This window comes from Kwoniella dendrophila, chromosome 7 (assembly GCF_036810415.1).
Source record: "Kwoniella dendrophila CBS 6074 chromosome 7, complete sequence".
Classification (NCBI taxonomy): domain Eukaryota; kingdom Fungi; phylum Basidiomycota; class Tremellomycetes; order Tremellales; family Cryptococcaceae; genus Kwoniella; species Kwoniella dendrophila.
The window spans coordinates 576210-595767 of NC_089482.1; the positions used below are offsets into that span (position 1 = coordinate 576210).

A 19558-nucleotide genomic window follows, 5' to 3' on the forward strand; every position below is an offset into this window, starting at 1 on the left:
GGGGGGGTGTAAATTGTAACCTTTACTTTGTGCATACTACAATAACTTTGCAACAACACTTTTGCACTCATCCCATTATTTACAACCTTTTCTTATCTTCCCCTCTTCCACTGTTCGCAACAACATTGTAAAAGACCTTTGTTCTAGCCGCCGAGAAACATTCACCTTTATTTCAGTCCAATCTAAAGCTTACTGACTAAATCTAATCCACCGTCAACCCATTGTCTGATCAATTGACCTGCAATAGCAGTTCCAGGTGGTACTCTACTAATACCTATTTCACCTCCTTTAGAAACTAATTCTTCAGGTTTCTTTTCTGATGGTGCTAAAGCAGCAGATGATTCTTGATCAGATTTATCATCAAGCTTTTTGTAATCAGCTTTAGTATATGTTGATCCGGTAGGTGAAGAGATTATTGATTGTATCAAAGATTTGGAGAACCATTGAGCGTCTAGTATAATGTACAGATATCAATAAATCACACCAGCCAGCATGGGTTGGCAAGGGTAGCTCACCTTCAAGCTCATTGTCCAAATCTAGCCTGATTGTTTGCCCATCCTTAGCTCGTCCGAAAGTACCAACCATCAAGTTGGATGGGAAAGGCCAAGGTTGACTCGATGAACTATACAGTTGATTTAAAAATCAGATCTCCGTTGAAAATAGGGTTTCGCTCAAGCTTACTATCTAACAGGACCAACTTCGATACCTGCTTCTTCCAAAACTTCCCTTCGAGTAGCATCTTCGAAAGTTTCACCAGGCTCGATAAATCCAGCTAGACAAGAATACATTCCTAATTGATGATGCCATACGTTCAGCTTCGTTCCTTTTTATATAACGAGATTCGTGAAAATGAAGCTGAACTAACCTTTTGGCCATGATTTTTGTCGCCCAAGTAAGATCTTTTCGCCGGTAGAATCCAAAATACCCATAATGATCACCTGGAAAGTCCACAGAGATAAGCAAAAAGCTGTATACGAAGAATTCGTTAAAGGGGCTGTGGGAATCATGACCACGAAATGGTCTAGATTCAAGTATACTTACAGGATCTGTTCGTGGATATGCGAAATTATGTAAACCTTTTGTCGAGAAACAAGGTTCTTTGCCTTCTATAGGATTTACAGCTGTCGTACAATTTCTTTTCCACCCTGCCCATAATGAATAAGTCGGAGAACCACAAGCCGGACAGAACTATGGAATTGAAAGTCAGAACTTCTTCAATCGTTGTTTTCACTCCCATGGCTGGAGTTTTTGTTCTGTTGCAGGTAAATAAAATATACACTCACTTTGTTTCTAACATTCCAATCAATTAAAGCTCTACCTTGAGCGTAAACACCTGCTTCCCAAATATCCATCGCTCCACCTGAAGCTCTTGCATCACCCCATTCACCTCCTAATTCCGCAACCTTTGTATCCCATTCTTGTGCATTTTTACCTGTATCTAAAGCAAAATAAGGTATACCCTGTGGATTCTGATGATCAATTTTCGATGATGAATTTGTTGTAGGTGACTGTCTATCATCTATACCTAAAAATACTAATGCAGGTTGTGTTTCAGGTAATCTTGAAGTTTCATATAATTTCTTGGAATCTGTCGCAGCGTCTACTGGTCTGATAATAGAATAATGAGTTAGTTTGATTACCATTTTCTTGAACCCATAAGAATTGTTTGATGCCGTAAAAATAACAAATCATGACAGAAAAATCTGAGTGGAAAGGACAAGATGCAAAGTTGGTAGGTAAACTTACGCTGTACCGAATTCTTGACCTAGTTGATTACCTATTTGATCTTTTGTTAGAAAAAGGATTTTCCCTGTTTCACCTTTCTTAACCAAAGGTCTTGCTTCTCTAACAAGCGATCAAGCGCACACACACATCAGCTTGGGAGGTTTTGTGTAATGATCACGACAAGAAAACAACTCACTTGAATATCAAGAATTTGGTTTCAGAGTTATGCAAATGGCGGTTCATAATCTCACTAGAGTGCCTTTGGAAAGCCACTCTATTGAGCGGAGGTTGACCCGCATAAAAGCTATGGGAAATGAAAGATTAGCGTTTTTTGTGCAATATATGAACAACTTCCTGTCTGGGGTTTGCTGACTCACTTTACGATATTATCACCCATATAGACTGATCTCTGCTCTTTAGATTTACTTGTTGTAGTAGAGAAGTTTGAGATCGAATTGAGTAATTTGGTATGAAGGGCTGTTGTAGGATTTAAAGTCGTCGTCGGTGGAAAAGAACTTATAAATATATTTCTTCGAGCTCGAAATACAGGTTTATATATCTGATTTATAGGCCTTTTGAGATTGACTCGAACAGATTTTATTGCTAGGTTCATTCACTAGTTCTTTACTTTTCAGCTTTGATTTACCTTTGATCCAAAGAAGTGAAGGGAAATTTTTGAGTTAAAATACCAGAATGTATGTCAAGTTGTGGAAGGCTTTCTAAACCGTTGAGATCGGAGGGATTCTTCTATTCTAAAATCTTGAATGAGAAAGGATGAATGAACGTTTCAGGTATCGAATGTATGGATAGAAGCCTATCCCGAAAGCCTTCTTCTATCAAAATAATCAAAGATATATGCGAGTAAAAAGGATCGTTGTCGATAATGAATATTTTGTCGATAGGCAGGAATGTCAAGATAGATAGTATGATGCATCATTACATGTAACCTTGAAATCGGTCCGGGATAATCGGATATCGCCGCTTCCTTTGATTTTTACCAGGTTCCGGCGGAAGTAGATAACACGAGATAATTTTCGAAGAATTCAATAACACCCATCAACATCATTGTTATTGTCAAACAAAACTAAGGTAGAAGCTGGAGATTACATTACCATTGTGAACAGAAGGCCAGATAGAATAGCTAATTCTATACTATCGTCAAGCATCAAAAAAGTACACAAGGGATATATAGAATGGCAAGTATATCTGCTCGAAGGCATGACATGGTATGCTACGTATACTGATGTTGACACTTCATTCAGCCAAGAGCAGGTAAAACCAAGGCGAGATTACATACTTCAGCTGTCAGTCTACCTTCAAAGCTTAGAAGTAGCGATCAAGATGATCATGGGATAGATAGTCAGGCGTCCATCATACCTGTATGTCATAGGATCTGATCTTGTATTCCCATATACTAATTATTCGGTTCAACTGAAAATCATTCCCACCTATATTCGCAATTAGATATCAACGACAAATTTCAACTTTGATAATGAACCTTTAATATCAAAATCCAAACAGCAGAAACAAGCTGAATTTCAAGCTGCTGTCCGTGAGTAAATCCCTTTCCAATCACCGCTATTCAGTACAAAGCGTCACCTTGCCATCTTTCCAGGAAATGAATTAAAACTAAATACAGTGATTTGACCATTTTACGTAGAATCTGCTCCACATCCATATTTAATACAATCTAAATCACATATACGTCGTGAAAAACGTAAAGTGAAAAATTTGAATTCATCTACAAATTTAAGTTCAATTGAAAATGCTTTAGAATCAGTTATACCCAATTTTACTTCCACCACAACGAGTAATAAATTAAATGCAAACAAAGATGATGAAGATGACAACATGAACAGTATCAGTAGTCGGAATAAGAAATCAAGAGACAAGAAGAAGCAGGAAGAAGAAGAAGAAGAAAAAGAAAAAAAAAGAAAGCAGATACAAAGAGAAAAAGGTAAAATTGGTGAAGGTAAAGGAAAAACTTTAGATGAAAAGAAAAGAAGAAATGTCATGTGAGTTTTGTACAAGATGTTATCTTTTTCTCCTTTCAGTCATTCCATTACTTTATCGATCTGTTCGCGTTATCTTGATTGTATCGCTGTCTTATCGAAGTGATCATCGATTCTAATTGCCTTTTTATCTTCTTTATTTTACAACTCAATAGCCAAGAAGCATCCCAACGTATACCAGCAGTAATATCGCATCCGGCATACAAAACAAATCCTTGGGCAACAATACGTGAACATGTAGGAAATACAATAGCTACAAAGAAGTAATAAGTCAAATGAGATTCCGCTCATTATTTCCTTTCACTATTCGACTTGATCGTTAATTAGTTGGGTACTTCCAAGATTCTCGTTCTTGAGAAAAGCTTATTTGTGAGAAACCTTTTGAGTAGCTATTGTATATGTATTTTTATATCATATAGCAAAATATATATCCATCCAAACGACGTGCCATAATACTATATGCGGTATCTCTCGCAAGGTCCATGGAAGTGTGAATTGGTAGGCGCGCTCGATTTACTGATCTCTCGTCAGCTCTACACAGATTTTATTGACATAATTAGGTGTTTCTCCTGATATATCGCTAATCATCTACCTGCAAATCCGAAAAACAAATTCAAACATCAGCATATATTGTAGGCGAAAGAGAATCAAACCATCTGCTGGAAAGGAGATAGGTCATTAGAAAACATACAATTTTTTGATCAATCAGATAACGTGAAATCAACTATATCGACCTCCATCTTCTTTCCATTATTCATATGATAATCGAATCTTGGATTCATGATGGAAGCCGAATGCTCTTGATCATCATTATTGTTATCTTCATGTTCACTGGACTCCAAATTCAAACGTAAAACTTTATCTTCTGTTCTAGTATATCTAGTAAGATCAAATTCTTTTAAATAATCGGTTTCATTTACATTTCCAGTTTTGAGCCAAATCAAATTGGTTTTCAGTAAATTTATTGAACTTGATGAAAATACAAATGGTGAATAGAAAATTCTACCTATAAATAGGATGAGCTTTTTCGCTTGAGGGGAAGGTTTTCCTTTGAGGTTGGTCGTTGGGGAAGATGTTGTCCTTCAATTTCACTTTTCTTCTCTTTTGATTTCGAAACTTCAGGTTTGTCAGATTTTTTATTAGCTTTTGGGTTTGTAAATTTGTACCTCATATTGTGTTTCTCCGACAGGATACAACAGGTTTACGCTGATGATGGTGATGGGTGGTATCGTGGTGTAGAACGAGGTTACTGATGAAGGGAAAATAACACTTCAACAAATGTAACAGCGTCAAACGATAACAGATTGATTAACAAGTCGATGGTACAGTATGAAGAGGAGCTTTTTGTAAAGAGCGCATAGATCACCCCTTCTACAGCTGAAATCAGCTTATACAGTACCAAAGATATTGATTATCGACATGCCAGCGAAAATATCTACATCATGCTCATAGTTCGGAGCTGACACATACTGATTTTTACAGGATATCATAGCATACGCTTTAAGCTAATACAGATATAATCATAAACATAGCATAATGACAAGGCAGCATATATAGAAAAGTACAAACAAAGCAAGGCAAATTTAGCAAGCATATTCCAGCTATTTCAGGATAATTATTATATAAAAAAACTTTTTTACGTCGATCGTTTGCACTGAGCCTCCAGGGGTGGTCCTATACGAATAACTCTACGGATTAAGAATGACAATATTCGAGACTGGATTTTAGTTGAATCCTTTTCTGAGATTATCATATTCTACAGTTGAAAAGCGAAAGAAGAGTAAGTAAGCCTTATCTAATTTGAGTGACATGACTGTTAGATGATTTGGATAACTTACCAGAAGTAGGATAACTTAATCTATTTTGCGTAGTATCTAAACCATTTCCATATCTTTTAAAAGCTGTAACAACAGTATCAACAAGACTAACTCCAATATCTGTATCAATTGGTACACCACATTTATTCCCATTATTACCAGGTTGACTTGCAGCTACAGGTTGAAGTTTTGAATAATCACCATCAATTGACCAATACATCATTCCACCTATATTATGTTGAATGATATATATCGCTTTCTGGACTGCCAATGTAGGTGTATCAAAGGAAACTACGCGTCCATTTGATCTGATTAAGTGCAGTAAGCCTCAGTCTTCGATCGAATAGAATATCAAAAGAGGATGACTCACGGATTGTAACTCCAAGAACCACCCAAGGTTTGATTATAGGTAACAGTATCACCAGACAATGGTAATTCGGCGGTGTTGTATTGCTCAGTGCCTGTACCAGATTAGATGTATGAGCGCAGGATCTCAGAATGGTCAAAATATGTTACAAAAAAGAATCTTACCTGTCCAAGGTGTCCACATGCCTTGGGTACCAGTAAAACCAGTACCATAAAGTGGTAGACCTGAAATCGAATCATGACAATTCAGCTAGTCAATCGATTTTAGTTCTAAAAAACCTACCAAGATTAAGTTTTCTTGAATCAACACCGGAACTAATATAATGCTGCAAACATTGTGATCCTGACGCATTTACGTCTGAAGATCTACCATCTGAATACAGATTCGATGCAGGAAGAGCTGTATCAGTCCAAGAGCCTGAGAACTGGCAAAAGAATATCTGTAAGCTAAATTGATCTTACGCATGAGGTATAGAAGATATACTTACGTCGTAAGCCATGAGATTCCAGTAATCAAGGTACTTTAAATACGGACTGTCGATCAGAATCCATTGTCTACGCTTGAAGATTATATATTTGAGGAATTGGTATAATACTCACTTGATCCATTCCAGGAATATCTTGATTGCCCCAAGTTTGAGCACCACAAGCGGCAGCCCACTGAAACAATATCATCCGTATGATTAGCGCTGTATTCAGCAAACAACAGTGAGGGACAGACAGGTGGATAGAAAAACTCACAGATAAGAGGAAATGTCCACCACCAATTTGACTAGCAGCTGAATTAAGACCAATTCGTAATCGTCTGAACAGATCTACAAGAGGTGCAGTTTGTTGAGCATTAGGACTATAAAAAGATAGATGAGCTCCACTAGTCAAACCATGTAAAGCAGCGGAGTTAAAGCGCACTATTCTGTATTTGAAAAATATAGCGGTGTCAGCTCGTGTAAGTACTAAAGGACCATTTCCAAATAAAGCATGGAAATCTCACCGTAATCAAGACATAATCCTTCAAATCCTAAATCAGTTACAAGGTCAATGGCAGAGGTTGTAAAAGTTTCTCTCCATTGCTGATTGATGATACCGTTGAAATTCTACATTATGACAAGATGTTTGATTTACGTCATTTAATTTTGCTCATTTGAAGAACGATTGAAGATGAATTTGACTTACTGAAGAGTATGAAGCACCTCCAACACCTAATTGGATTTTCAGATTTCTAAGATGAATTTATGAATAAAATCAATTTTGGTGAGATAGACTTGCAAAACACGATTAGGGATTGCGAGAAACTCTATTTACCTATTTTGTTTCTTTAACAAGAAAAGTTGTTTTAAATTACCATAAAGATTATTACCTGATTCATTATCAGGATTATCACCTGGATAAGGGTACTACGAACCAAATTAACCGAAAGATCAGCACTGTGATCACAGATCACCTCTTGGACAATCTTTTCACTGGTAATAAATATGACAATCTACCTGTGTATCTGCCCAATCGTCACCCAGAAAAACTTGACCACTATTTAAATTGACATTGGCAAAAGCGTAAATGATATGTGTGAAATCTTTACCATTGATATCGGTGACTGGGAAGGTATCATCTCCGTATATTACCCTAGATGATGAACATGCGTTTGTAAGCTGACATTATGGATTGACTGTAGTCTACAGGGTGAGTATAAAGGGCTGGACTTACCAATTGGGCTAAGTCGATGACGCTATTATATTAGCTGAAATTACGGATTTAATCACAGTCTTAAGGTGATTATCTGCTGAGGACAGATGAATAACTCACATAATATCCAATACTTCTATATCCATGCCATCCAGTACCATCAGATTGTCTTTCTTCTAATTCGGCGCCAGAAGATCTAGGTTCAGGGTGATGTAATCCCCCTCTAGGTATAGCAGGTATGGCAGTTGCTACTATTTGATGTAAGAAAGGTAGAAAAGTTGTTAAATGATAACTGGACACCATCGTCGTTGGTTGGGACAGTTTTAGAGACCGCCGAGTAAAGTAGGTGTAGGAGAAAGAGGAAGGGATAAATGGGTTGTAGAATGAGAGAGAGAAGTTGATGGTTTAACGGATACCTAACCTAAAAGAATTAAGAAAAAGAAAGTGTTAATCATTATCGACAGAACGGTTGTTCCCTTTTATATATATGAACCGTCAGCTGTTTCCATTCACATAGTATCAGAGCATTCTGTTGATTACTGCGAATCAGGTCACAACGCCACCGTACCATAAGCTACAGAAGAAGCTGAGACATCAACCAATCAATCGTTAATCAATCATTGTAACCAGTCAATCAGAGTGATGAATCAAGTACAACGATCAAAATGATTAGCGAAACGCTGAATAGTGTCTTAACGGGAAATTCGTGAACAATATAATCTCCTATTTGTCAACCATTTGATGGACGATCATTCTTGGTTTGATTATCACTCATAGACCTCCTTTTACGGATCGTATGGTATACCCAAGATCGATCGGTTATTGCTTGATACTATATTGAGGCGATCTAATTCACGACCTGTCAAACACGCCAATTGTAGTGAGTATTGATGCAAATGCAATGCATAGAGAAAAGGTTGATTGTGTTGAGCCAAAACTTATTCCTGATTGTCCTGTTAATTTGATGCGTGATGTATTTGATGCTGATCTATGTGAATACCCATTGACCTAAAGTCATTGCTATTCCCATCATTACTGCTCCCGCTATCCCCGCGATTGCCATATCCCTTTCTTGGGAAGGCTGAGTTACGATATCTAAATAAGGTGGTAATCCCTGTATATTAGTTGTTATAAGTGGTTTTAGTATTATACGTTGTGGGGATGATGGTGTTATAGTATCAGGTAGCGATACTGCCAAGTCTAACGGTGGTGTATCTGTTGGCAAGGTTTCAGGAGAGATGATAGGTGCAGGTGTGTCGTCAATTATTGGCTGAACGACTAAGGGTACTTCTTCTTTGATATCTTCCTGATTTGGGAGTGTGATGATTGGAAGAGATGGATTTGAGGTTTGATTGTTTGAATGACTTTCAATCAATGTCGATTCTAAACCTTTTAATCTATTATCAACATTATTCATTAAACCAGAAATTTTTTCTTCTAATTTATTTACTAATCTTTTTCTTTTCCAAGGTTCGACTATAACTATAGCAGTTAAAAAAATAAAAGCATTTAAAGCTAAACCTAATAAATTTGCCCATGTAGAAACAGATCTAATTTTGTCTGACCAAACTTGTTCTTCATGATATCTTTGTAAAATAGTTTGCATCAATTCATTAAATGATTTATCAACTTTTAATTCTTTTTCTTTTAATTCTAATGATTTATTTGAAACTAGATGTGTTGAAGAATGATCTTCTCTAACTAATTGTGTAAATTTTAAAACATCTGAATCATTCCATGAATGTTTCCTTTCTAATAAACTATTGACATCCCTCTGTGCATTAGATCGTGTAGTTACTGCTTCATCATATTCGATTTTTGCTTTCTTCGCTGATTCTCGGAGTGCTTGCAAGTTGTCCTCTACAACAATCAAGGACAACAATCAGTCTATGCTTGTGACATGTAATATGATGAAGCTAGGGAGGAATTGCTATTTTATAGTATGGAAATCACTCACCCTTTTCGAACACTAACGCTTTTAACCGTTCTACTTCCTGATATCCAGTCATCTGATTGACCTTCAAACCTAATTCCACCAATCTTTTCTCCGCATCTTTGGCGACCCTTTTAGAATGCTGTAGGACCGTTGTAGACCATTCCGCTATACGTTCTTTGACTTCTGGTGGTATATTAACGGATTTAGGTATTTTTAACGATTGTAGCGATTGTAATGAATCTTTTACAGAATACTTAGGCTTGGTTACATCATTGGAGTCAATGTTAGGTGATGCGAGCTTTGGCAAGGGGTCCAAAGAAGACGTGGACGATGAGCTGGGAGGAAGAGTTGGATAATTTGGTAAAGCTGTTTCTGAAGGTGATGATTGATTATGCGTTGAATCTTCTTTTTCCTTATCGCTGATTGATTTTTGTGGATCTTCAGCAAATTTCTTGTCATTGATTGTTGATCCAGTACCGGAGAACGATGTAGATCCAGTGGCTATATTATCTGGTATTGGTAAACCTATGTCCGGATTTTTGGTGTTCTGTCCTTCGATTGCAGTTGGACCATATGAAGGTGGTGGAGGTAGATTCCAAACAACATTATCGTCTTCTTTCTCTGGCTCCTGCTTCTTCTTCGATGCATAGCTTGATGCTGATGAGCTGTTCCAGCGCCTTAGAGGGGCGATCCGCGTACAGGGATGTTCTAGACTTAGGCATTGAGATGGGTTGAATGGCGACGTCTTAGATGAACAGGGGTTCAACAATCGCGTTACTGTGTTTCTTGAAGGTCCGGCAGCGGCCGCAAGGAATGTTGGGAAAGCATGGCGAAATGCCATTGGGGTGCGTAGGACTTCGTGGGGACTAGGGAACAAGATACCTCGAATACTTTGTCGTATAGCATATAATGTTGTTCAGATCGCTAAAAGTAGGATCACTAGTCATATCACCTTTATCGCTAACTTTGGTCGAAAGACCCAAAAGTGGAGGAAGGAGACCATGCCACGTGGGGGATTCCGGCCGACGCAGAAGCTAGCTACTTAATTAGCTTTAGATACTTGTATTCACAGGTGTTTTTGTTTGAATGCATCTATCTTACATGCATAAAATATTGCTTCTAGCTTTGAGTGATTTGCACTGAAGATGCGACTACCACCACCTTATCACTTTACCTTACCTTATACATTATAACATTGGGCAGCAATCCTTTCGTCTTTCAGAATAAAGCACGTGCCAGGAATCATCAACAAAGTAAATTGTGTATTGTTCTGGCAAAGGTCCTTTGTTCCCCTCTAAGGCCTTATTTTCACCACAATCGGACAAAGACAAAGACAAAAAGCAAGACTCAATGTGTTTGGTATTAGAGACTGTGCATCTGATTTCAGGGAAGATACAAAACAAAGCATGTGAGAACGACGGCTTAATTAATGACAAATTCCCTTTCAACGTGGGATCAAAAATGAGAATGATATATCATACTAATTCCCCATCAAAACATCGCAAAGCCGAAAGGGGAAATCGGGATATTTCCATCAATCCTTTCCTTTAAAGGATAGAACAAAAATGATTCTATAGTCAGCTCAACAATTAGTGTTTCGATGACACTTTCATATTTCGACAATATCGTATATGGCATTTATTGTGGCTTTGAATGAAATGACATTGTTCTTTACAGTCATGACTACAGTGGTTTGATCATATAAAAAGCAACCATTTCGACAAAATGTATTCTTATGATTCGCATTCTAATCTTAAACCCTTACCTGACGCTTTCCCACCATCTGACCCTTTTCATTTTACATCAACAGACAACCTGGTAGATGTCAACGTCTTTGATCCTGATTCAGCTACAACTCTAAGAACTTCGAATGGATTAGTGCGTCGAAAATCGATTTTGAAAATACCAAAAATGGTAGATATCACATGGGATGATAAAGATCACCAATATCCTGTTCGGCCAATCACGCCAAATCCACCAAATTCTAAAAAACTTCAGAAACAACCAAAACAACCTAAGGGAGTTAGATTTACCCCTTCGACTGAAGGTGAAGGTCAATTACCCTTCAATGATTATGGTTTACCTACACCTGAACCTACACCTGAAAAATCTCACAATACTAAATCTAAAACGAATAACAATAACAAAAAACTGAAAAAGAAACCTTCTTGGTTACACTGGCGGCCAAACGATCCAAATCATCCTGATCAAGATCCATCTTATCATCAACCGAACAACGATTATAGTTTTGGTAGTAACAATCAATATCAATTACCTACAATAAACGATACACCTTCACCTACAGGATCAGATTGTTCATGGCATCATCATTCATCATATTTTCCTGAATATACACCTATATATCCTACACATTCTAAAACATCATATTTTCCTACAACTTATGGATTAACAGAAGGTGAAATTCAAGCACAAGAACAGTCATTAAGAGTTGGTCGTTCTGTTATATGTCATTATCCAATGTTACCTACTTGGTCTGAATATGGCGGTCAAGAAGATAAAGCTAAAAACGGTTGGCAAACATCCACAAATAATAGTTTGATGAATAATTGGAATGCTTTTGGTTGGACAGGAGATAATTTACCTAAATCTAATGAATTGACTTTTGGTAAACCTGCTCCAGTAGGTGAACCTTTAGATGGTGGTGCAGCTAAAAAGAAGAAAGGCGGTAATAAAAAGAAAAAGAAAGGTGGGGAAGGTGGAGGTGGAGACGATGAAGAAGGAGGCGGTGAAGGTGAAGGTGGTAATGAAGAAGGCGGATAGGGATCGTACACACAGGTGATAACTGGGCTCGATCGCGAGTCGTTTCTCATCTCGATACAAGAGAATACAACGGAATTACAATAAAAAGGGGATAACTTTGTCTAAGGAAACCCTGCTCAATATGTATACAATAATGTTTGTCATTATCACGGGCACTCGCGAAATTCGAAACATCTGACAGTGTGAACCATATTTTTATGAAGTATCAGATCCCGAAGGTGGTCATATATTGTATGACCGCAGAATCATTGTATAGACAGATATCTCTCGGGCGCCCTCGGGCTCAATTCCCGAATATCAATACTATACAGTTAGTAGATACCAGCTTTCTGGAGCACAGCAATAGGATCCGAGCCTTAATTAAAGGATCTGCTCGATGTCCTTCATTTGGGAGGGAAACACCGAGTAAATGAACAATAAAGAATAAATACAAACACAACTTAATTCGATAGTGAAGGTTAAGCTTACAAGTGCCTGTTTCAAAGATAAGATCACACAAAATTACCCTGAATTAGATTCAAAGCTTTGATCGATTTCCGGATCTCATTTCTCATGTTTACTATGTTTACTATGTTTACTCGGTCATGCGTTAATTGAGCTGATTAAGCTAATGGTTTCCTTCGAGTACACCGAGGTCAATGATTGCCAGTAATCCATTATTCTATTAAAATGGTTCATGATATAGTTTGCCCTTTTCATCTTTTCATCTTAGCTTCCTTTCTTACATGTTATCGGGTCACATTTAATTGTGAACTTTACAAATACTCACATTCCTTTCATTACAACTACACTCTTTTTATATTTTTGTGAACAGCCCGAATTCTTTATAATAGATTTTCCCAAAGGAACGATATTATAGCCAACTGAGCTCTCGCTTAGGGATTTTATATTGACCTAAACTAGGGGACAGAATGACCTCCCTCAAAGTGATTCTGGGGTTATTACCTCTATTATCATCTGTATCAGCTATAGCTGTATCTGAAGTAGAACGATCTTGCCAATCATGTAATGGCGGTTGGTCAGGGTACAGGAATGTTGGATATTTCGTAAGTATTGCAGACAGTCCTTGTCACTATATCACATGATACAGAATGTGTTCTTGAAAGAGCTAAAGACAAATTTTTATGATGATAGACCAATTGGGGAATATACGACCCACAAGATTACTTTGTGACAAACATCTCAGCAAAAGAGTATACTCATATGAACTATGCTTTTGCCAATGTGGATATAAACAATGGTACTGTCTTCTTGGGTGATCTTGAAGCTGATATTCAAGTAAGTCCAACTGCACGTACGGAACTTATTGCTTGGCTGATGCGTCTAATGATTACCTGTTACCTGTTTAGACAGAATATCCAGGTGATAATCTGAATGCCACCGGAAATAATGTATATGGGAACTTGAAACAACTTTATTTACTCAAAAAGAAGAATAGGTCAGTTGAAGAATAAACACTTTTGTTGGACTTGATGTTGATGTTCTGTCTCTTGATAGGAATTTGAAAACTCTTCTGTCCATCGGGGGAGCAACATATTCAGAGGTAAGCAGAGACTCAATATCTGGCTCGGTTGATTATTTTGTTTTCATGTCTGGGAAACAGCAGACTGATGGTCCATCGATTCTTAGAACTTCGCTAACATCACTCAAGCCAAATGGAGGGAAACTTTTGTCAATACCTCGATCACACTTTTGAACGATTATGGCTTCGATGGTTTGGACATCGATTTTGGTATGTTAAACGTGGTGTAGATAATCTGGCAATTCAGCTTGTTATGGTTAGGTGCTGATGTATACAGTACTCGTAATTCTCAATTTATAGAGTAGTAAGTACGATTTTTGACCATACGTCTCCCGCGAGAAATTATGGCTTCGACTGAAAAAAAACGGATACATGATGTAATCAGCCCCGAAGGTGATCAAGGTCCAGCTTTCAGTGAACTTCTGAAAGGCTTAAGGTCCGGTCTTGATGCTGCAGCTAAGAAGAACGGTGGTGGCTATTAGGAACTAGCTGTGAGTTTCTGCCTTTGGCAAATCAGGTTGTGTTCGATGATATGGCGATCTTTGACCCACTGTTTTTCACCTGCAATAGGCAGCTGTAGGTTGCGGTGAGGCCGGTTGGCATGGATTAGATGTCAAAGGAATGGACAAAGTAAGTAGCGACCCAAACTCCGTGTCCCCTCTGACCATAAGCTGATCGTTATGGCATATATCACAGTGTCTCGATTTCTGGAATCTTATGGCTTACGATGTAAGCTAGATACACTCTTGTACATAGGATTTCTTACAACATGTTGACAAGACAATCTTGATTTTATCGACCAGTTCTCAGGAGAATGGACACCTACCGCGCTTCCAGCTGCAAACCTTTGGCCGGACAACAATCCAGCCAATGATGTAGGTGTTTCAGGACATCAGTGCGTGCAACATTATCTTGGAGAAGGTGTCAACTCTAGAAAACTCGTATTAGGTAAACTTGTTCATACAAGTGGTTATAAACATATCTTTAAACTAATTTTACTGAATTTATGCTCCTAAATCATCAGGTATGCCCTTATACGGTACTGCTTTCAATGGCACTCAAGGGATGTGGACAAACTGGACAGGTGAGTTAGATCGCTGAACGACTTTCCGCTGGGAATACAGTATAGAATTATAGCTTATAAGTCTTTATCAACTTGGTAGATATCGGTGGCGGTGATTACGATCAAGCCGGTAATTACGACGATAAACATTTACCACTTGAGGGTACAGTTTTATTCTACAACAAAACTCTTGAAGCCGCTTGGAGTTTCGATAAGTAAGTCTTGGTGATTATCCATCCTTGTTATGATCTAAATCGTCATGTTCCTATACACAGCAAAACAGGTCACGTAGTATCATTCGACACACCCACTACAACTTTGGCAAAAGCTAAATACATTATGAAAAACCAATTAGGTGGAATGATGTATTGGTCAATTGATCAAGATTTCTCAAAATTGCAATCTGAGGGCAAACCAAATGGAAAAATTTGGCCAGGTGTATGGGATAGATTAAAAGGACATTCTAGAAAAGTTAATTATGGTAAATGGAAAGGTGCACCATGGCCATTACCTGAATCTTTCAAATACCGTCCACAATCAAATTTCAAAAGATCAATTCCATCTTCCATCACTGAAAGAGCTGAAATTGAGACAGTCAAAGAAAGAGGTTTCAATTTTGAATTTGGTGGTAATTGGAACAATTGGAATATTTGGGGTCAATGGGAACAATGGAGTAACTGGAGACCTAAAATAACAGATAATATCTGTTTGAATATCGGTTATAGTTTAGTTGATACTGTTAAGACTGCTTTTGAGAAATATGGTGGTGGTTTAGACAGATCAAAGAATAATCTTAATTATCCTCACTCTGGTATGTCATAATATATCGTACTCATAGGTTGACGATATCTAACAAGACATACCGTTATTTTATTCTGCAGTTTACGACAATATCCGAAATGGAATGGCGTAAACTCTTCATGAGTGATCTGAGCAGTGCTCTTTGCCGCTCGATTTATACGTACTTACAACTTTTGAAATAACATACTATCATATCTTACAATATGAACTTGCTATTTTCTGTTCAGGACAATTAATTTACATAACTTTCGAAACCACTCATTTAACCTCTATTTCCTTTATTTAACCTCTATTTCCTTTAGAAAACTTACATGCATATCCATTACTTGCGCTCGAAACCGATTCGTAATTGCATGCACTGGGTATGTAGTTGGCTTGGTGTACGAGTAAAGCTGAACAGTTGTACTGGGTACTCGAGCACTATGTGTTTGAACTACTGTGTATTTGAACTAACTTATGACCGACGGGCAAGAGGTACTCCCTTTCCGAGGTAAACTGTTTTAGCTCAAAGCAGCAGTGACTAAGGTTATGTAGTCTCCGAAAGATAACCGAACAAAATGAGTAAATTAATAATTAGCTATTCTACGTCTTATTCTCCTCGGTTTTAATCCTACTTCTTATTTGAACAATTGTACAATGCTAAACATATATACCTTGCGATTACAGCTTTTCTCAAAACTAAAGGCATAATGTTTGATCTAATCTTGGCCATCAATCCAGATTCGACGTTGAATTCACTGTACATAAACCTCGAACCGAAGCAAAGAAAGATAAAATGTCATGGGCATATTTTAATGCTATAAAAGAGATATTACCTCGTCAGTAGATCTGTTATTTTGAAGTACATATGGTGTCCACCCACGTACCATTCAAAGCAATTGAATGCTAATTATCACTTCTGATCTTCTTACAGCTAAACCTACTTGGTCTGTAGACGATTTACCTGATCAAACTGGAAATGTAGCTATTGTGACAGGTGGTAATACAGGTATTGGAAAAGCTATATGTGAAGTCTTATTGCGGAAGAACGCTAAAGTAAGTTCGGATGTTGATAACAATCTCATTATATCGTTGTGCGGGATTGTACTGTATGGTGAAGTCTACTTTTGAGGTAAATTCGGTATCTGACGAAAGTGCGAAATTGATATATTCATCATCAGGTTTATCTATTAGCTAGATCAGAAGATAAAGCATTAGAAGCTATAAAAGATCTGAAGGAGCAAACTGGTAAAAAGGATATTCACTTTATCAAATTAGATTTAGGAGATTTGACTACCATCAAATCTACTGTTAAAGAATTTGAGACGTAAGTGATTGATAGTTATCATCGTTGATATGGGTATCATATAATATATATCTACATATTTAAAGTGTTGGTCAAGGTTGTAATGCAATATGTTAGCGATTATTACTAATTTATGCGCAATGGCTTTATAGTAAAGAAGAAAATCTTCATTTATTATTCAATAATGCTGGTGTAATGTTCCCACCAAATGGAAGTAAAACTAAACAAGGATATGAATTACAATTAGGTACAAATTCATTAGGTCCAATTCTTTTAACAAATTTATTATTACCAATTTTAATTAAAACTTCTCAATCACTTTTAGTTAAAAATGAAGTAAAAGAAAAAGGTTATAATATAATTAGAATCATAAATTTAAGTTCAAATGGACATGTTTTTTTCCCACCAAAAGGTGGTTTCAATTTTTTAAATCCAAATTTTGATTTTTTAGATTCTAAAAGTAGTTATGGTCAATCAAAATTTTTAAATGTTATTCATTCTTTAGTAATTGCTAAAGAAATGAAAAAGAATAATTATAATATTAATTGTCATCCTTCAAATCCAGGTGGAATTAAATCTGATTTACATAGATATCAAAATTGGTTATATCATTTATTCGTTGTGAGTCCTTGTTCAATGTATCGTTTTGTATTGTAGTATGTTCGGTAAATGTGCATGTTTTATTTGAAATTTTATGAGATTAAGGGTATATAAACTAATTTTATATAACTTTCATTAATCGCAGGATCGTCTTACGTATCCATTGGATTTAGGTAGAATGACACCTCTTTATGCTGGTTTATCACCTGAAGCTGGTAAACCAGATCAAAATGGAAGTTATTATATACCATGGGGTAGAAAAGGTTCTGCTAACCCTGATGCTTGTGATGAGGAGAATACGGAGAAAATGTAAGTTCAGCTCTCAGCTAGCATTTATAGATCAATTACCGTTTCCAGTTATGAACAAGCTGATAAGTGTTATACGTTCTACTGCAGTATGAAATGGGTACAAGACCAAGTTGCAGCTTACCAATAAGATTTCTGGTTTTATCACAAGAAGATCAAGATTCACTATTAAAGGTATAGATGGTCTATCAAGGACACAATCGGTTGTGGGTATACTATGCATCCAACAGGAGGCCGGTTATATATACAACAGATGTTTCCGTAATCATTCTGGACGTTCACATCCTCCATCAAGCAAATAACACAATCTGTCAGGATTGTTTTTTAGAGCTTTTGGTATATCGGTAAATGAGTTTGACTTCTTTGGTTTACCGGATTGAGCGATGATATCTTTAAACGTGAAAGCCTCCTGAAATAGACACACGAAACGGTTAGTAGAGTGGTTCTTAAGTGTAAGCCAAATATTTCAATCAAACTTATTTCAGTTCTTATTTTTCGAGAAAAGTGAAACAAAATTTGGAGAACTATACTTACAGGATACATATCAAATGGATCTTTACCTTGACATACCGTTTCCCTTAACCTATCTGTCTCTACTAAAGCGGGATTTCTGGCTCTATCATTATGACTATAACCTAACATTTTTGTCTTAATTTGTGAAAGTGTTTCGAAACAGAAAGAACAATGCCAACCTGAACCACCTAATAGATAATCACTTTTTCTACCATGATTGTAATTCAAAGATTCATCTTTTCCAGTATACGTTGTAACTTTTGGTCTAAAATACCCATCATCCGCTAATGGAAATTCAAATGAATATCTATAATTCTTGACATTCAAATGGATAATTTCTGTTTCGAATTTACACGTTTTCAATAAATTCAAAGTTTGTGAAGAAACAATTTCATCTACATCACTCATCAAAACTAGATCCCCATGGGTTATATCACCATTCCTAGCTAAATTCTTTAACTCAGATCCTAATCGAACACGTTGTTTAATTTCATTATCAAATGATCCAACAGGTAAATCTTTTTCAAAATTCCCTACTATATGATGTATGATTTTAATTTTAGGTATAATATTATAAAACCTTTCTTCATTTTCGTTGAAATAAGTTGGTTTTGGTTTTCCAGAAAATGTCATATTTGATTCAACAATAACGAAAATATCAACTAAATTTGAATATTCTTTTAATCTAATTTCTAATAAATCTAATTCACTTGAAAATAAAATCGCATCTATTATCTTTGGTTTAACATCATTATTGTATTGTCTAATATCCCATTCATGTAAATTACACCATTTCTTCTGTATTTCTAAATTATCTATATCTCCAGGTGGAGCAACTTGTTTGATATTTATCCATGGTTTTTCAGGTTTATCCCATATTGGTCTAAATATATAACCCAAATCCCTTTTCCATATTGTCAACGTATCAAATGTCAGGTATATCATCGCTGTGAAAACTCCTAACCCGATCAACCATTTTACTTTTAATCCGGTTCGTCTTCTAAAACAGCTATCAATCCAACTTATTGGTAATTTGATCAGTTGTTGAAATCCATTTTCTTGAGTAGATTTACCAACTACTTTATATTCACCTAGTTCAATATCACGCTGTATGGTCATAGTAAACTTAGCCACTTGAAGTTGAACTATAG

The 19558-nt window shown here is 36.6% G+C and overlaps 9 protein-coding genes across 9 annotated transcripts; 4 read left to right on the plus strand and 5 right to left on the minus strand.

Annotated features, from left to right (window-relative positions):
- Nucleotides 1-182: 182 nt before the first annotated feature.
- Nucleotides 183-2338, minus strand: L201_005431 (uncharacterized protein; the record flags this gene model as incomplete). The annotated part of the gene is made up of 9 exons (XM_066221161.1): nucleotides 183-451; nucleotides 516-622; nucleotides 682-790; nucleotides 866-938; nucleotides 1042-1188; nucleotides 1284-1608; nucleotides 1747-1845; nucleotides 1922-2029; nucleotides 2103-2338. 9 exons carry the CDS (start codon nucleotides 2336-2338, stop codon nucleotides 183-185), a joined length of 1473 nt encoding a protein of 490 aa, XP_066077258.1.
- A 580-nt stretch (nucleotides 2339-2918) lies between these two features.
- L201_005432 (uncharacterized protein) lies at nucleotides 2919-4004 on the plus strand (the record flags this gene model as incomplete). The annotated part of the gene is made up of 5 exons (XM_066221162.1): nucleotides 2919-2951; nucleotides 3048-3104; nucleotides 3190-3277; nucleotides 3386-3740; nucleotides 3893-4004. 5 exons carry the CDS (start codon nucleotides 2919-2921, stop codon nucleotides 4002-4004), a joined length of 645 nt encoding a protein of 214 aa, XP_066077259.1.
- Nucleotides 4005-4438: 434 nt separating this feature from the next.
- L201_005433 (uncharacterized protein) lies at nucleotides 4439-4908 on the minus strand (the record flags this gene model as incomplete). Its single annotated transcript, XM_066221163.1, has 2 exons — nucleotides 4439-4743; nucleotides 4830-4908. 2 exons carry the CDS (start codon nucleotides 4906-4908, stop codon nucleotides 4439-4441), a joined length of 384 nt encoding a protein of 127 aa, XP_066077260.1.
- A 553-nt stretch (nucleotides 4909-5461) lies between these two features.
- On the minus strand, nucleotides 5462-7903 carry L201_005434 (uncharacterized protein; the record flags this gene model as incomplete). The annotated part of the gene is made up of 14 exons (XM_066221164.1): nucleotides 5462-5493; nucleotides 5576-5862; nucleotides 5925-6015; nucleotides 6086-6145; nucleotides 6204-6345; nucleotides 6409-6441; nucleotides 6521-6580; nucleotides 6662-6828; nucleotides 6912-7014; nucleotides 7094-7139; nucleotides 7223-7314; nucleotides 7405-7540; nucleotides 7622-7629; nucleotides 7721-7903. The coding sequence occupies 14 exons, from the start codon at nucleotides 7901-7903 to the stop codon at nucleotides 5462-5464; spliced, it is 1440 nt and encodes a 479-aa protein (XP_066077261.1).
- Nucleotides 7904-8588: 685 nt separating this feature from the next.
- L201_005435 (uncharacterized protein) lies at nucleotides 8589-10377 on the minus strand (the record flags this gene model as incomplete). Its single annotated transcript, XM_066221165.1, has 2 exons — nucleotides 8589-9460; nucleotides 9558-10377. 2 exons carry the CDS (start codon nucleotides 10375-10377, stop codon nucleotides 8589-8591), a joined length of 1692 nt encoding a protein of 563 aa, XP_066077262.1.
- Nucleotides 10378-11261: 884 nt separating this feature from the next.
- On the plus strand, nucleotides 11262-12317 carry L201_005436 (uncharacterized protein; the record flags this gene model as incomplete). Its single annotated transcript, XM_066221166.1, has 1 exon — nucleotides 11262-12317. One exon carries the CDS (start codon nucleotides 11262-11264, stop codon nucleotides 12315-12317), a length of 1056 nt encoding a protein of 351 aa, XP_066077263.1.
- Nucleotides 12318-13228: 911 nt separating this feature from the next.
- On the plus strand, nucleotides 13229-15815 carry L201_005437 (uncharacterized protein; the record flags this gene model as incomplete). Its single annotated transcript, XM_066221167.1, has 13 exons — nucleotides 13229-13363; nucleotides 13452-13595; nucleotides 13667-13755; nucleotides 13815-13860; nucleotides 13947-14060; nucleotides 14322-14330; nucleotides 14410-14469; nucleotides 14536-14568; nucleotides 14643-14787; nucleotides 14864-14923; nucleotides 15003-15117; nucleotides 15178-15713; nucleotides 15784-15815. The coding sequence occupies 13 exons, from the start codon at nucleotides 13229-13231 to the stop codon at nucleotides 15813-15815; spliced, it is 1518 nt and encodes a 505-aa protein (XP_066077264.1).
- Nucleotides 15816-16478: 663 nt separating this feature from the next.
- L201_005438 (uncharacterized protein) lies at nucleotides 16479-17901 on the plus strand (the record flags this gene model as incomplete). Its single annotated transcript, XM_066221168.1, has 5 exons — nucleotides 16479-16521; nucleotides 16617-16738; nucleotides 16864-17009; nucleotides 17141-17609; nucleotides 17734-17901. The coding sequence occupies 5 exons, from the start codon at nucleotides 16479-16481 to the stop codon at nucleotides 17899-17901; spliced, it is 948 nt and encodes a 315-aa protein (XP_066077265.1).
- A 258-nt stretch (nucleotides 17902-18159) lies between these two features.
- On the minus strand, nucleotides 18160-19526 carry L201_005439 (uncharacterized protein; the record flags this gene model as incomplete). Its single annotated transcript, XM_066221169.1, has 2 exons — nucleotides 18160-18303; nucleotides 18429-19526. 2 exons carry the CDS (start codon nucleotides 19524-19526, stop codon nucleotides 18160-18162), a joined length of 1242 nt encoding a protein of 413 aa, XP_066077266.1.
- Nucleotides 19527-19558: the final 32 nt, after the last annotated feature.